The 18,057-nt window shown below is 42.5% G+C and overlaps 1 protein-coding gene across 7 annotated transcripts in view; it reads left to right on the forward strand.

The window, feature by feature from the left end:
* Positions 1-18,057, forward strand: part of APP (amyloid beta precursor protein) — a 274,501-nt gene that overhangs the window by 169,250 nt on the left and 87,194 nt on the right. For 2 of the 7 annotated variants that reach the window (XM_060640325.3, XM_060640326.3), the window contains exons 7-9: positions 113-280; positions 2,576-2,632; positions 16,646-16,779. In XM_060640325.3, the coding sequence (XP_060496308.1) occupies positions 113-280; positions 2,576-2,632; positions 16,646-16,779 (359 nt within the window). The remainder of the gene's footprint in view (positions 1-112; positions 281-2,575; positions 2,633-16,645; positions 16,780-18,057) is intronic. The other 5 variants (XM_060640327.3, XM_060640328.3, XM_060640330.3 and 2 more) reach the window with 3 other exon arrangements.

Below are 18,057 nucleotides of genomic sequence, written 5' to 3' on the forward strand. Positions count from 1 at the left end.
CGGGGGGTGGGGGTGGGGAATGAATAAGGTGTAAGAAAAGTAAACATGCACGGGAACAGCGAGCAGGTGCCTTTTCATGCTAAATGTGGTTCCCCACGTCTCCTCTGATTAGAGGTGTGCTCTGAACAAGCCGAGACGGGGCCATGCCGCGCAATGATCTCCCGCTGGTACTTTGATGTGACCGAAGGCAAGTGCGCCCCGTTCTTTTACGGCGGATGTGGCGGGAACCGAAACAACTTTGACACAGAGGAGTACTGCATGGCCGTGTGCGGCAGCGTCAGTAAGTGGACCTTCCCCGAGCCTGGCCACCTCTCGTCTTTTCTCGCCACTGACTCTGCTCTTCGTAACAGATTGGTTTTCCTGGCTCTTGGGAGTGGGTCTGTCGCTGCCACTAACCACGTTTCTGTCCCCTTCTCTAATTGCCCGGCGTCTCCTCCCGTATGTTCGATCCCGAGCACCCATCTCCGTCTTTCTCTAATAAAGCATGGCCGCGGGTGTGTTCCCTTCCCAGCTGTGGTGCCTCCGTCTTGCGGTCTCTAGGGACTTCTCTCGAGTGCCCCTCTTGAAGCCACGCCGGAGTCACTGTGTTGTCTTCTCGACTGTCTGTGCAAACGGATACTTGTGTGTTTGTCTGTGCACATGCGTGTTCAGGTCTATGCATGTGCAGTACATGTGCAAGTAAGGTTTCCCGCCGGAAGCCTGGCGGGTGCGGCTTCGTTTGCACTGGCAAAAGGCGCACTGCTGTGATGAGCACCTTTAAGCTGTTTTGTAACGTGTGACTTTTATTGCGGCCGCAGAGAATGTGCTTGAATGGAGCATACGCACGTCGAATCCAGAAGACAGAAAGGGCCCCAGGGGCCTCTGAGCTCACACACGGACGCTTGCAGTATCAATGTTTCGTGCCCTCTCTTGGAAATCGAAGAAAACTCTTCACTTAACATTAGAAACCTTGAAGGACAAAAGACTCAGGGAATATAATTTTCACAGCCTTTTCTCTTGAACTTTCAGTTTTTCATAACGCTGGGGGAGAGAGACGCGGAGTGATAATGACTCAAATACGAGATGAAACTCTGTCCACAGAGGTGATACTCAGGAGGGAGTGAGCCAGACATAGGGGACTTCTGTTCCTGTGAACAGCCTCCCAAGTTAAAGTCCCAAGTTAAAGTTAAAATAATTTTATTTATTTACTATTGTTCGTGAGTAGGACATTTGAAGTACTCAAGGGAGATTTGCTCACCTTGATAAACTAAAGATTAAATTCATTAATTGTGCATTTCTTTAAGAGACTCCTGCCTTTTCTCCCTTGTGCTTAGGCAGGCGATAGCTCCCACTTCCTGCCTGGGATTCCTAGGGATAGTATACATTGTTTTCCACTGCGATCCTAGGCTTAAGCTAAACAACAAAAGGACCTCACCATTAAGACCTTCTATTGTGAAGCCGAGCATCTAAGTGGAACCTAATGGAAAAGTTCCCACTGGTCTCCTGTATGAGGGATGACTCCATTTCTGTCATGTGTGAGAACAGGTGTAGGAATTGGTAACCCCAAGGGCCTCTTTCCTGGCCGCCATTGGATGATTGTGGCTTCTTGCGGCAAGGACTCCTTTCTTCAGTTTCAAACAAAGAAGTTAATTAGGTCAGGTAACCGGGAACACAATGGGGGATTCTGTTGCCTGCAGCCTCTTGAACAAAGAACTTTTGTTACAGAGATTCTAACTGGCTTAGCTGCTGAGGGAGATTTCTTGGCACATTTCCAAACTGTTTTCCTCTATTTCCCTGAGGTGGATTTATTTTTTGGAATATAAATTGTATGTGTGTGCGCGCGCGCATGTAATAAGAAAGGGTTTTTGAAAATTATCGGCAGTGAGGAATTTGCCTCGAGTTGGAAATGATCCCCCCACCAAAACACGACAGCGGCCTATACGCACACAGTCTCCATTTGATCAGTCTGATTTGACTCAGGCTGGGAGCGAACAGTGGGCAACACAGGTCATTTGGAGCCTCTGGAGGTGCCCTGGATGGTACACCTTTTGCTGAAAGATTTGCAAAAGGCGGAGATTCCCAACAAATGTGTAATGGATAAGCCAAGCAGTCCGTATTTAGTTCCAGGGTAAGGAGGTTATAGAATAGTTTATCAAGAAAGCAAATGTGAGAGGCTTAAGGTCAGTCAGAAGGGTGGACAGACCTGAGGGGACAGTGAAGCCTCAACATGTGGCCCGAGATGAGAGCTGGAGGCTGCCCTACGAATGGGTGAAAGGAGTGGATCCTTGGGACCTTGGTGATGGTTGACACTAAGGAGGGAGAATGGGAGCAGGAAATCCTCGGGATGTTACTTACAAGTGGTATTGGAGACAAAATACCCAGCACGCTGAGATATTATCGGGCAAATATATTTATGTTTACTTTGGTCCTGAGCTGGGGCCAAGCCTGAAGGTGTTTGTGCAGTTTTGTTTTAGTTTTTAATCCAATGTTTTTGTTTTTGTTTTTCCCTTTGGTCAGTGGAATCATGTAAGTTTCAGCCACCATTCCCATGTTTCTATTTTTTGTTTTTAGTTATGTTCTCTTATTTTCTCCATAGTGTCCCAAAGCTTACTCAAGACTACCCAGGAACCTCTTCCCCAAGATGCTGTTAAACGTATGTTGTCGTTCGCTGGAGGGGGTTGGGGGGAAGGAGGAGATAGTACAGTGCATGGATGTATAACTCCAGCATCATCACTTTCTTTGCATGGTTCTGTGTTTCTTGAACACCTGTCTTTCCATAAGATGTGTATTTCCATTGCTTTGCTCGTAACTGTGTCCAGTTTTGCCAGACAACTTCAGATGCCAGGCTACAAGGATTGACTCAACTTCTATTTCTGATGAAAAATTTTTTTTCAGCTTCATGTCATTCTGCTACATACCGTACGTATAACATTACTGTGTTTTATTTGGCATCACTATTCTATTTCCTAAAGCTGTCAAGATGCCATAGCTTTACAAGAGGCCATGAATATAAGTGACTCGTTTCCCAGAAAAATACATCATATACATGCGTGGTGCTGACTCCACGGACCAGTGTGTATGCACGGGCTTCACTTATGTGTTGTAAGGCAGATGTTAAGCCTTAGGAAGTGAAAGACTACCTTTAGATTCCCTAACCACCTCTTCCTCCTCTCCCTGAATGCACCTTACTAGGGCAAAAGTGCCCGACCTCAGGTTTTATCATTAGGTTGTGGAAAGATTCTCCCAAAGAAATCATCATCCAACCTTAGAATGTCTGTGTTTTGTGATTGATTTCACTTGGTGTATCTGACTACCTTGGTTTTAAAATGTTAACACACAGGTATTTATTATTATTTTTTTAATGTTTATTTTTGAGAGAGAGACAGAGCGTGAGGAGGGGAGGGACAGAGAGAGGGAGGCACAGAATCTGAAGCAGGCTCCAGGTTCCGAGCTATCAGCACAGAGCCCGACATGGGGCTCGATCTCATGAGCCGTGAGATCATGACCTAAGCTGAAGTCAGACGCTAAACTGACTGAGCCACCCAGGAGCCCCCACAAGTACTTATATTAAAATGTGGATTATATCCATAAATAAATTTATCCTTCTTTAGGTTAAGGATGATACATGTGCACACACACACACATTATTGATGCTTATAGTTGCTAGAAAAAGAGACCCGATTTCAGCTCGTGTTCATATATAATGAAAATGAGCATATATTTATATTATCCTTAAAAAACCTGGTCTCCAAATTGATGAAACCAATTACCTTTAAAAAAAGGGATAAATAACAGTTGGAGAATTATGTAACTTACAATTTCATCATAGACCATTAAGGTTTTTTAATGGCCACCATGAGATTCACATTCATTCACTTGATATATAACTTTTGAAAGATGTGGGAGTTTCACTAGTATAGTCCACATATTTTTGTGATTGTGACAAAGCATTTTTTTCTAACAACATTGAAAGTATTACAAGTGAGTAGACACACAGGACTGGAGAAAACTGGATATTACACTGTAGGATTGATACTATATTGATCTTTGTGGCAGGTTGCAATTTACCCGGTGTTTTCATGGATCATTTATTTTTCTCAGGAACACTTTGTGGGCATTTTCCTCATTTCCTTTATACATACGAGAAAATGATGGCTGTGAGAGCCATCAAACGTGGCAGGACCAGCTTTGAAACCTAAATGGTATCGTGGCTCTGCACTTACACTCCATACGGTCAAGTATTGGGCTCTGTTTTTTACGTTAGAAAAATTAGTATTTGGAGTTCAAAATGCATTTTAAGAATACAGAAAATAACAGAAAGAGGAAGAATATTAAAAACATTTTTTCTAAATGCATTAAATAAAACATGTATCAATAAATGAAGTATCTTCCCCCCTTTTATAAAAAATATTTCATTTCATAGCATGTTAGCATACAATTGTATTTTTCCATTTTTAGTAATTAACAGAAATGAACATGACTTGATAAATTTATTTTCATGAAGTACCTGTGTCCTCAGATTTTCCAAACAGACGTTGAAGATCTCTCGCAATTTTCTCTTTCCCAGTAATTTTCTCCGACTACTTGCAGTGTATTTGGGATCATGACACCTTTCCTTTCTGGGAGGGGAAGTGATTTTGGCAGCTATATTTTCTCGTCTACCTGCAGAGACTATTCATCACAGGGAGTGAAGTGATCTGCAGTGCTGGTACAAACAGACTAGAGAAAGCATATAATTTCCAGTTATTCATAGCCTGCGCAGCTATGCTTCCTTATTTATAGCAAAGTTACACATCTGATTTAAAGGATTCACGGTCATCTGGAGGTCAAATGCAGATGGCAGGATGTAGTCGGAGGAAAAGAGCCCAAAAAGAAGGTGAGCAAGCCCATAGGATTTAGCAAGATGGGCTTGCACTTGGCTTCTCCACCAGTCTAGGCTTTACTGGAGGATCTCTCTTTTCCCCAGAGTGGTTTGTTTGATGGGTTTCTCAGTTTGAGTTGCTTCTAGCCAAATAAGAAATATGAAAGGAGATAGGAAAAGCTTCTCCGTCAAACTGATGTAACATTGCACACAAGGAGGGGCGCCTGGGTGGCTCAGTCGGTTAAAGCGTCCGACTTCAGCTCAGGTCATGATCTCACGGTCCGTGAGTTCGAGCCCCGCGTCGGGCTCTGGGCTGATGGCTCAGAGCCTGGAGCCTGCTTCCGATTCTGTGTCTCCCTCTCTCTCTGCCCCTCCCCCGTTCATGCTCTGTCTCTCTGTCTCAAAAATAAATAAATGTTAAAAAAAAAAAAAAATTTAAAAAAAAAAAAAACATTGCACACAAGGAGAAGATGTGTGATGGTCTACATTACACGTACAATATTTTTCCTCTTCAAAGCGGGTTATGATCAGGTTAAATCTTTGTCATAAAAACCACTTCTGAGCATTGCAATTTTAAGGAATACTGATTTATTATTATTATTATTATTATTATTTTGTTCATAGAAGATAAGACTAAACCACAGGTAGAGAGAGAGATGAGGTTAAGAGCTTTCATTTTATTCATAAACTTGTGGATTTGAGTCCTTTAAAAAAAAAATCCTTTCCTGTTTGAAAAAAGTATCTGGTGAGACCTGAGTTGTTTCTGACATTATTTTGTGTCTGCCCATTTGGGTTTAGAACAACACAGAAGGTTCACATTCATTCTGCCCAGTGCAATGTTTGCTAACAACAGTGAAAGTACTATATAAATATCTATTGATTAGTTTCTGTTTCAAATGAGAGAATCATTTTTTTTCTAGTGTTCTTCCCATCAGATTGCATCTCAAAAGGCAAACAGAATGACTCCTTAATGGCATTTGATGTCACACAGAGCATCGTGCCCGTATTTAGTCAGCTGATTGCACAAAAGGGTCTGGCCAAAGAGAATGACAAATGACCCATCTTTTCCTCTTTTCTTGCAGTGAGTTGTGGCACAGACAATAAATAAACCCAAGTCTCTCAACCTTGACACTGTTGGCATTTGGGGCTAGATAATTCATTCTTGCGGATGCTGTCCTGTGCATGGAGGACGTTTAGCAGTATCCCCACCCTCTACCCGCTGGCTGCCAGTAACGGCATCCCAACTGTGTGAACTTAAACTGTCTCCAGACTTTGCCAGATTGTACCCTGAAGCAGGGACGGGCAAAGTCACCCCCAGTTGAGAGCCCCTGATCTAGACTAACGGTGAGCCCACAGCTGACGGAAAGATACAACCAGGCTGGTGCAAACAGTCACACTTTGCATGAACTCTGAGGGCATGTTGCTGCGTTGTCGGTCAGAAGCCTCCGATTCTCGGTTGACGTTTGTGAAAATTGAATCTGTTAGACCCGCATCCCTGCTCTCCGTATGTACAAACAAGTTGGGGTAGAAGTCGCTGTTGCTGCCCTGACTGTAGTCTTAGTTAGAGGTCTCAGTTTTTCTACTCTGACGCGAGTGCTGCTGGGGAGGCAGAGAACAGGCCAGCGAACCCCTGCGCCACCCCCTCCTCCTCTGTGTGTTTCATCTTCGTTTCACAGAATCCCAGCATATGCTAGAGAACAGCCATCTGTCATGATGCCGCACAGCCTTGCCACACAGATGACTTGGCATCTAGGATGCTCTTCGGGATCGTGTTTATGGCCTTAGGGTCTGTGCAAAGGCTGGATCTGGCCTCATGCAGGATCCAGAAAGGAAAAACATTATTTTTGTCCTCACATCAAAATGGCCAAGATACCATAGAATAGACTAATACACTGCCAGAGTGTATAAAAATAACAAGGACAAGGGTGCCTGGGTGGCTCCCTCTGCTAAGCATCTGACTCTTGGTTTTAGCGCAGGTCATGATCTCACGGTTCATGAGTTTGAGCCCCGCTTCAGCTTTGCACTGACAGCGCAGAGCCCGCTTGGAATTCTGTCTCCCTCCCTCTCTGCCCCTTCCCTGCTCACACACGCATGTTCTCCCTAAATAAATAAATGGGATTCTCTCTCCCTCTCTCTCTCTCTGCCCCTTCCCTGCTCACACACACATGTTCTCTCTAAATAAATAAACAAACTTCAAAAAAAAATAATGAGGATGTCAAATCAGGCCAGATCACCACCCCAAGTTCTAAAGCTGCCGCAGTGGCTCACAATTTGCAAACCACAGATAACTCACTGTGCACCCTTTGAATGGAATGTGCCTCCTTCGCCGCCGATTTGTCGTATCCTGTCCTAACACCCAGGCATTCGGTGTTTGGCCAGACTTGAACCATTGTTCTTAATCACACTGTACATGTTCTTCTGATGGCAACAAGCAAATATTAGTCCTCATTAGCACATTCTCGAATACTAATGGAACTGTGATATTTTTCTAAAACTACCAAGCACTATTAACAACAATTAAAACCATTAAAACATCAGTGGCAGTAAAATCTATTAGATTGACACATGAGAAGCCACATCTTTGGTATTGAGAAATAACCAGAATAAAAAATGGCTTTTTCCTCCAAGCTATCAGAGGGAGAGATCCTGAGATTGACAGGAATTGATTTGCTCAGCAAACTGGCATTTAAAAAAAAAACAAAAAACAAAAAACTCATCTACTCAGAACACTAAAAAATGCCCACCATATATATATATATATATATATATATATATATATATATATGCTCTATTCTCCAGCTATTTCCAAAGAAGAGTAAGTAGATAGTTTAATAAAAGTTTTGGCAAAAATTTTTCCACAAAAGACCAGAGAGTCAATATTTGAGGTTTTGCAGGCCATATGGTCTCTGTTATACATACTCAACTTGGCAGTTACAGCTGTGAAAACAGCCACAGACAATAGGTAAACAAATAGATAACAACTGTGTTCCAGTAACACATTATTTACAAAAAAAAAAAAAAAAAAAAAAAAAGACCAGCATGCCAACCTTTGATTTAATAAAGCCGTTAACTTCTGAGCTCAGGATGTGCTGGTGCTAAGCTGGGTATTTTGAGGGACACCAACAAAGTAAACCAAGTTCCCTGCTTCCAATAACTTGACAGTTTTATTGATGAGATGAGACCTCGGTGTGTGATAGGATTAAATAACAATATAACGTTAAAACATACAAGTGTAGAGAAGGACTGGTGTGGACGGCCTGAGGAAAATGAAATTGGTTTTATCCTTAAGACCTCCGTAGAGGTTAACAGCTCCATCTGCCTTTTACTGCTACAGTTCCTTTGAAAGTAGATAATATTGCAGATTTTGACTCTTTGAACTCATCTGTGGAGTGTTGAGTGTGACAGGTAATCTCTTTATGATCCACCATTAATGAAGTTGAGAATGGCTTCCGACACATGGACAGAAAACAATAACCGGAGGTTAAGGCAGCCTAGATGCCAGTTACTACGGCTGTGGCTGCACATGTGGTTTTCAGATGCAGACTCGAGGTTGCTCTCCAATTTTGTGGTGCACTGTGATATTAATAAAAACAATGCCAGCCTTCATGCCTCCACGCTCCTTTCACAGATCGACGCAATTCCCACATCAGTACGTGTCCATAAGACATAAAAAAGAAATGTAGCTTGACTAGAGTAAACACGGCATAGATTACATTTTTATTACCTTCTGTCGGTACGATGCAGGGTCGGCCAGCTATGATCGCACTGCCTATAAAACAAGTGTGGAGCCGGGGCGTGCCGGGGAAAGGGCCTTTGTTCCTTTCTTCTTTTTCATTTTTAGAAAAGTCTGAAACGATATTTAAGGGTCGCACAAGCTGTTTTCGCATCACAAGCGGCCCCTCTCACCTGGACCTCACGGGTGTGATAAATATTTGAGTTTAGGATGTGTTTGGGATTTAAGTAAGTCATTTTGGAATGAGAGAAATGGACTTTTCCTTCTTTTTCTTTTCATTCAAGTCAGGGTGGCAATCTGCATGCTCTGCCTTGTTTTGGGGTTAAATTTTCAGGTTCATGTTTCACCTGTATGTGAAGGACCCTTACTGCCACCTCTCATAGGAAGCACTGCCATTTCTACTCCCACTGTTGCCAGCACTGGATCAAAGAGCATTTTCAGTGATAAAGCAGTGACTGGAATAGGTCTTTATTGACTTTCATCTTCTGTTGTCAGTGCTGTGGAGATAAATTGCCTTTCTCCTGATGAAAGGAGACTAACCAGACTTTCTTGTTAGAATCTAACACTGGTATATTGACCAAATGCCATTCACGGGCCTCTGTTTGGGGAAACATTCTGCCTTCTGGCTTGTAGGTCGTCAGAGTTGTTACTGTTTGAAGGTGGGGTCATTCCTCCTTCTACATCCTGAGCCCTTCTTGACTCTAGAACTATGTATCCCCTACGGGGCACCTGGGTGGTTCAGTCGGTTAAGCGTCTGACTTCGGCTCAGGTCATGATCTCACAGTTTGTGGGTTCGAGCCCCGTGTCGGGCTCTGTGCTGATGGCTCAGAGCCCGGAGCCTGCTTCGGATTCTGTGTCTCCCTCTCTCTCTGCCCCCCTCCTGCTCGCACTCGGTCTGTCTCCCAAAAATAAATAAACGTTAAAAAAAATTTTTTTTTATATTATGTGTCTCCTAGAGATTGAGGAAACAAGTGAATGTCAAAATGATGGAGGCAGTTTTTCATGATGTCTGCAGTGTTTTGACTCTACATTCTTGCCGTCTTGGGTATGAAATGGAGTACATCGTAGTGATTATATAGTCAGAACGAAAATGAACTAAAAATTTAGCATCAACTTTGATTTATTAGCTGAATTTGATCGTGTCCCTGATACAGAGCTTCTTCCTAACGGGCAAGGGGAGGGACTTTTACCACATCCTAAAAATAATACCAGTTTTCCCCTCGTTTGGAAGTGAGTTTCCTAAAAATTGTAACCTTTTCTCAGGGGAAATGCTGCAATGGAAGCGTTTCATTGGCATCGTGTCCCCAGTGATGGTGATGTATTTTGTTACAGGAACATAGGGTGCAGCACCAGGTGTCACTAATAAACTGAAAGCAGATGTGTGCCAGACTCCATCCACCAAAAAAAAAAAGGCTCCGACAGGTGCCAAGAGAGTTTACAATCAACGTGAAGTGAGAATATTGTGACACCCATTGGTACAAAATTATTAAAACTGAAATGAACGCGCGCACACACACACACACACACACACATACACATGAAAAGAATTTCTCCCTTAGTATCTGGTTACCTGTGGTTTAGGTGATGAGAAAGCAAATCTGTGATTCGTCTTATGTCTGGGAGGAGGGGTGGAGAGCCTTCCAAGAGAACGCCTCACTGTCTCCTGCTGCTTTTCCAACCCACCCTCATTTTTATCTTTTACCCTTGAGAGACCTCCTTCCTCTTCTTTGCCCCTTGGCAAAGACAGAGTGACCTTTTTTTTTTTTCTTTTTTAATGTTTATTTATTTTTGAGAGAGAGGGAGACATAGAATCCATAGCAGGCTCCGGGCTCTGAGCTGTTGGCACAGAACCCGACGCGGGGCTCGAACCCACAAACCGCGAGATCATGACCTGACTGAAGTCAGCCGCTTAACCGACTGAGCCACCCAGGCACCCTTAGAGTGGCCCTTTTAAAGCATCATATCACATATTTCCCGTTCTCAAAACAACTCCCATTGGCTCCTCGCCATCCTTATGGTGGGTAGCAGGCTTCGCCTGATGTGACCAGCGTTTCCTCTCTGCCTCTTCGCTACTTACTGTCTCCCTTGCTTCTTCAGCTCTGGCCACACTGACCTAGCTTGTCCAGGAATTTTCCAGACACTCTCACCTCTTAGGGCCTTTGTGCTAGTTTCTGCATCTGCCTGCTATGTTCTTGCAGCTGCTGACAGGGAGGTGGGGCTTCAATTCTTTGTCTAAACATCACCTCGATTAGACCCGGCCTGGCCACCTCCTTCCTGCTGTGGTCTCTCACCCACCCCCAGCTCCCTTCCCCTGCACCCCCTGATTCTTGCCAGCCCTGCTATAGTTTTCTTTTTTCTCCATGATAGAAATTGCATTCTAACAACGTGTCTTAATTTTGTCTTTTTTTTTTTCTCCTGAAGCGGTGGTTTCTCTCTCTAGAATATGATTCCCCAAGAACAGAGGTCTCTGTTGTCTTCATTGGTTTGTCCCGTGCGTCTCACATTAGTGTGGGGTGTAATTTTTGTGAAACAGAGGGATAAAGGAATGAACGGGCACACTCGAGGCGGCACAGTCTACATCCGAGCCGCCGTCTCGGCTTTTCAGATACCTCTGACCTCCCAGAGTAGCAAACAAGCCAGGATGAGGTTCATATTGAAAGCATTAGTCATCCAGAATGCACTGGATTTGGGGAAGCAGAATGTTCACCTTGAGGCGGTAAAGTGCTGTGAAGTAGAACTGCTTTCCTGTAGCGTTTTTGTTTTTTTTTTTTAATTTGGTATTCCATTCAGACACCCATTCTTAGTATGAAAAGGTGTATGTCCTACCATGGTTTATAAGGCTGTTTTGAGACACGAAGAAAATCAAGACGAAGGTCATTTGACAGTTTAGAAGCCCACGCATAGGACGGTGTCATGTGCCGCTAATGATTTGGCGGCTAGAGGTCAAAACCCAGAGCTAAAGGCGTTTGACCCTGAATTTTAAGTCCAGTTTTCCGCGGAAGGGGAATATACCCAGCGAGCTTGCTTGCAGAAGGCATGAATGAGCACGACAGAGCAGGGGCCGAAGGCTAAAAGATCATCCAGCTTCACACGCCTGGCCCCAGTCTCATAACCCTACTTCTGCTCAACGTTGGTTGGAGGTCATTTGCCAGATAACATTCAGGGCAGGAACGGCTGTTTGCTAGAAAACGGGTCTGCAGGTAACTTAGCAGAGCATATTTTTCGCCAATTGTCGTTCAATAACAAAAGCAAATACTTTCCAGTGCCCTGGACGTATCGATGGGATTAACCCTCTTCTGCTCTAACAGTTCACTTTATAAGCCTTTTCATGGTTTACCTAATCTTCAACTCAGACCTGTTTGTGGGTCGGGGATATGAGGAGCTGTGTTAAATGCACAATAAATGCAATGGGGTAATTCTTGATTCTCCCCACGTATTAAATGGGGACACCTGGAAAGCACCTAGCGTGGTAGAAGCAAATGAACGTGGGCTATTATTATTTGGCCAACTTGGAAATCTGAGCCTGTGTCTCAATTTTTAAGGAGCCTCAGAGGTCTCTGGACAGGGCAGACTGCTGTATGTTAGCTTATAAAACCACAACAAAAGTAAATGTCCTAAGTCCAGTTTGCTTCTACTTTCTTCGTTGTTGAAATGACCTATGTTTTGGCGTGCCTGGGTGGCTCAGTCGGTTAAGCATCCAACTCTTGGTTTCAACTCAGGTCGTGATTTCGCAGTTTCATGAGATCAAGCCCCACATCGGGCTCTGTGCTGACAGCATGGAGCCTGCTTGGGATTCTCTCTCTCCCTGTCTCTCTCTGCCCCTTCTCATGCTATTTCTGTCTCCCTCTCAAAAAATAAATAAATAGATGCGCCTGGCTGGCTCAGTCAGTTGAACGTCCAACTTCGGCACAGGTCATCATCTCACAGTTTGTGAGTTCAAGCCCCGCATCCAGCTCTGTGCTGACAGTTCAGAGCCTGGAGCCTGCTTCCAATTCCTGTCTCCCTCTCTCTCTGCCCCTCCCCTGCTCACACTGTGCGTCTCTCTCTCTCTCCCTCTCTCTCTCTCTCTCTCTCTCTCTCTCTCTCAAGAATAAACATTAAAAAAACTTTTAACAATACATAAACTTAAAAGATATTTTTTAATGACCTATGTTTTAAGTGACCCGTGATATACAGCTTCCCGTTCCTTTGTGGCCTGTAACATACCCTGTCGTTCCTCGAACCTCTCTTTTCCCAAAGGAAGCACGTTTTTGAAAGGGCACAGGGTTCCTGCCCCTGCCCACACGGTCCTCGTTATCCTGTGTCTGGCCTACCGTGGACTTTATCACAAACCATCAGCTGTTCCTCATGTGACCATGTCTTTAGGACATGGGAATATTAGAGAAATAGAAGCCGAGCTCTCTGTACAAACCCCTCCTTAAAAACATTCTTCCCTTCCTCCCTACCAGCTGCAGGGTAGTGATAATGAAATAGTAAATTCATTTGCACATATCAAGATGTACCATCATTCTTCTGTCCTTGCCTGTACAGTGATCTGGTTTGCTCATTGGTATGAATACAGGAATGTTTCACTCACACTAATTGAAATGGAAGGTTAGTGTGAATGGCTACAATGTTTGATTTAAAGATTAAAAGAGAGACTGCTTCCTTTAAAGTCCTTAACTAAAGGAAATAACAAGAGCCGCTTACAAGGATTTACTCGAAGGGAAATACTGGGTTCAATGGAATAAATCAGTAATACAGTATTTGTATTTATTTCCATGTGCCTAAAAAGAAGGTTTAACACTTGAAATATTCTTAATCCTATTAAATATACCTTGCATGCTCATTTCTTTATGATTCTTTTATTCTTAATATTGCAAAGCTACATTTTAACATAGGCTATAATGCGATTATACTGACTCGGATTTTCGTGTTGATCTCCTTTCCATAAAACAGTAGACAATATTTGCAAATCATAAGACTTGGAGAAAACCATAAAATTTGCCAACCATAAAAATTGGATGGAGAACTTCCCCTACTTATGTAGTAACTTTTATAATTCCAGTTTTCGAAGAGGATGCTGTTATGGTTCTTTTTTTTTTTTTTTTTCTTTTTTTAATGTTTATTTATTTTTGACAGAGAGAGAGAGAGACAGAGCATGAGTGGAGGAGGGTCAGAGAGAGAGGGAGACACAGAATCCGAAACCTGCTCCGGGCTCTGAGCTGTCAGCACAGAGCCCGACGTGGGGCTTGAACCCACAAACCATAAGATGGTGAGCTGAGCCGGAGTCGGACTTTCAACCGACTGAGCCATCCAGGTGCCCCAGTTATGGTTCTGACACTTAACGGATGGCTATCTCGATCAGTGAAAATAGCCTCAAACATTTATACATTTTCATGTGTTCAAAATGAAAAGTACTGTTTGCCTAATTTTGTCATTCTGCCAGATTGCACTGTGCTGAAAAGAACTTAACTCGTTCTCGCTTGAGCCATACCAGTTTAAAGATGAAAAAATGATTAACACCATGGGAAGCAAATTTAACATGCTAAACATCACTTCCATTTCAAGTGGGGAAAATGATGAAGTAAAATATACTTGCATATTGATTTGCTTGAATTTATGCAGAAAAATACTTGCCTTTGATTTTCTTTTAAAAAAAGATTTTAAATTGAAAATGATTTTCAGTGTTAAAAATTAAGGACTCATTTTCAATAATCTGTGGGCCTTTTATGTGGGTTATACCGAAGATCTTTTTTTTTTTTAATTTTTTTTAACGTTTATTTATTTTTGAGACAGAGAGAGACAGAACATGAACGGGGGAGGGTCAGAGAGAGAGGGAGACACAGAATCCGAAGCAGGCTCCAGGCTCTGAACCATCAGCCCAGAGCCGGACGCGGGGCTCGAACTCACGGACCGCGAGATCGTGACCTGAGTCGAAGTCGGACGCTTAACCGACTGAGCCACCCAGGCGCCCCCCCGAAGATCTTTTAGAAAAATACCTACTGCTTTTCCTTTGGGTGGTGGTCCTGTGTGTGAAATAAAAGCTCATTTTTTCTATGGTTTGTTTACGCTCCAAGATTTGGATTATGTGTGATGCCAGGGAAGAGACTGAGGGCACTGACGTGAAGGACCCTGGGTGCCACCCTGGGTGCAGGCTGTGTAACACACATGGGGTGGCATCTCATTTTCTCAGTGCACCTAGCATGCTGGCTGACAGATAAAGAAACTGGTACATAGATGACTCACGTTACCTGCCCTGGGTCACAGCCAGTCTAAGAAACACGAGCATCAAGGTGTGCCTAATTCCAACGCTTTCCCTGTTCGCTGCCGAAACACGTTCTCGCTCACCTACCACACAGAAGATGGGACCAGATGCTTTTTAATATGTACGTCCTGTGCCAGTCCCAGACCTATTGACTCAGAATCCCCTGGTGGCAGCCGAAGAGGGAACACAAAGTGTTTTGAAAAATAATTCCAGGAATATGCCCCACTTCCCTTCCTTCCACTTGAAAGCAGCCATCTATGTAGACACCTAAACTGCTCTTTTTTTTGTTGTTGTTAATAATAATAATTCTTAAACCTTGATTAAAGAAAAAGGGGAAGAAATCTGAACAGATATTTTCTCTTTAAAATTAAAGATATTGTTTGATTATGTAACAAAAAAAGCCTTCTGGTTTTGGTTCAAATCTTGAAGCCTTTGGGTTGTGGAGATTCCAGGCGTTTTTTCTCAAAGCATGTATAAAAGACATTTATCTCAGAATTTAGTTGCCAAATGATTTAGCCATAAATACTTCTCATTTAACTCTTTGGGATATTATATCTCAAATGTAGAAGTCAACAACTAGATAAAATCAGTGAAGAGTAGTACCTAGAACATGGGTGATATTTTAATAATCTTTTGAATAAAACACTTGAGTTGATTTGACCCAAAAACATAGTGAAAACACCTAATTTCACTGTTTTGGTTGAACATACTCTATTCTTTAAATCAAAGTCATTTTTTTTTCCTTTGTTTCTTTTTTAAATTATTTTTTAATGTTTATTTTTGAGAGAGACGGAGCACAAGCAGGGCAGGGGCAGAGAGAGAGGGAGACAGAATCCGAAGCAGGTTCTAGGCTCTGAGCTGTCAGCACAGACCTCGACGCAGGGCTCGAACCCACGGACCGCGAGATCATGACCTGAGCCAAGTCGGACACCCAACCGACTGAGCCACCCAGGCTCCCCTCTTTTTTTTTTTTTTTTTTTAAGTATGCTCATAAGTGCTCTGAATTCCCACTAATCATTGCTAATCTTTTGGAAAATTGCTTGTTTAGGCATTACAATTCACTCAGCTCATGAGTTAAAATAGTTTTGTTTTATCATACTCTTCAATTTTATGGGTATTTATGTTTCCACATAATTTAGCGGTATATGTTGCAACTCAGTAATATTGCTTAGCAGTTTTAGTTGAATTCAAAGTAGAAATCACTTTCTTTCTTTGTGACAACTCTAATGAATTGGTCGGCTCTTGTCAAATTTTGCGAAGGCAGAAAGGTCCCTTTGTGATTTCGAAAATGCATTTATTGACGTTTGTGGGGTTTGGGGTAGTGTTTCAAACACTCTCACCAAAAGATGGCTTTGAAATCAAGCTATCTGAAAATGCCGTAGAATTTACCTTTTTACTCTATGGTGCCGTTATTCTGCAATAGACTTGGAGATTTGTTCAGTTTCTGTAGGAATCCTAAGCTGTGATATTGATAACGTATCTTACTGTCAAGACTACAAAAGTTAATTTTGCAAGACATCGGGATTTGGGACAAAATGCGTTAAACACCAACTGGTTTCACTCTACGCACGCTTGTTTTGCAAAGAAATTTAAATATAACGCTACACTTGCAAAATGGACTGTTTTATAGATTTTCCTTCACCCTGTCCTTGAAAGGTGTCCTGTGCTGGGAAGTGTCTCATGGTGTTCTCTTAAACAGCATTAACTTCTTGTCTGTGCTTCTCTACTAAAGTCTTTGTTTTGGAGTAAACGGAAAAAAAATGGCTTTCTTTGAAATGATTGGATACCGTTTCCCTTCTCAAACCTCCTTCTTTCTGCCTTCTAGTTCCTACAACAGCAGCCAGCACACCTGATGCCGTGGACAAATATCTTGAGACACCCGGAGATGAGAATGAACATGCCCATTTCCAGAAAGCCAAAGAGAGGCTGGAGGCCAAGCACCGCGAGAGAATGTCCCAGGTAATGTGACTTTTCCGTCCTGTAGTCTACAACAAAGGGGAAGTCTGGACTTGCCTCTGCCTCAGAGTCTCCCCAGGGACCCTATGGCTGATGAATGCCTAGGAATGGGAGGGGTCTTTAATTTTATCCAGCTCTTTAAAGGCGTAAAGTCTTAGTTTTAAATGTTTGCTCGGAGGGTACCTGTTTGGGGTTTTTAGAATCTTCCTTGAGCATGCCACCTAGGAGAGATCCATTGACACTAAGGATAGCAGGATTTTGTAAGCACAAATTCGGTTACGTCTACAACATTCCCTCTGGTTTTATTACCCGGGTGTATGCGGACCCATAACTATGGTGTTGTCCATTAAACTCCCTTAGAATGATCTGTAGTAAAGATGAGTATTTTTTTATTAGTTGCCAAATTATTATAACTTTGAACCTAACATGTCTTACAAAGCGAATTCATAGAACCACAGGAACGTAAAAGCAAAGTGAACCATAACGGTCATACCATCTTGTTTCATCAATGATAGATAATGCAGTGTGGTTCAAGAGTGTGACTTCGCACTCTAGAAGAACGCAATATAAGTAACGCGAGAGACAGGCATTTGGAACTGGAGCCTTTCTTGCTCCTGATATAGTGCTCTTTTCAGTACACTGTGCGGCAAACACTGGTTTTGTTTGTTTCTTTGTTTGTTCGGGTTTTTTTTTTTTTTGGCAGATTCTTTATGAAACAAATTAAAAAATAATTTGTTCAAAAACTGATTTATGTATAATAATATCAATTTATGATGCCTATACCAGGTGCTGGATGTTGTATATATTAGAGATAGATAATATTAATTTTAGCCCTTTCTCAGATTCTTCGTTCATTCATTCATTCATTCATTCATTCATTTATTCAACAAATATGTATCAGCACTTACTTGCCAATCACTGGCCAACTTGTGTCCACAATGTAGAGTGTGAAAAAAACATACAAAGAGTCAGATTTAAGGAACCATAAGTGAGTAAATGAGGAAAGCTCTCAGGTTAAAGTCAACCATTCCCTTATTTGGTGTTAACATTCTGTGGTAAATATAGGAAGGTATTACTAATTCTTGTACTGTTTAGCAGAAATACTTGTAAGTTTTCATAATAGACATTAAATAGGATTCATGAGTCTGCTGTATGTTTTCTAAGACCACAGTAAGTCTTTAGTAACAGCATTAATCATGGTGTTTTGACATGTGGGGCCTTACTAACTGTAGGGAGACCTCCCCCTCCAAGAGTTAGCCAGTTCTAGAGGTAGCAAATGAC

Source organism: Panthera onca, chromosome C2 (assembly GCF_046562875.1).
Source record: "Panthera onca isolate mPanOnc1 chromosome C2, mPanOnc1 haplotype 2, whole genome shotgun sequence".
NCBI lineage: Eukaryota > Metazoa > Chordata > Mammalia > Carnivora > Felidae > Panthera > Panthera onca.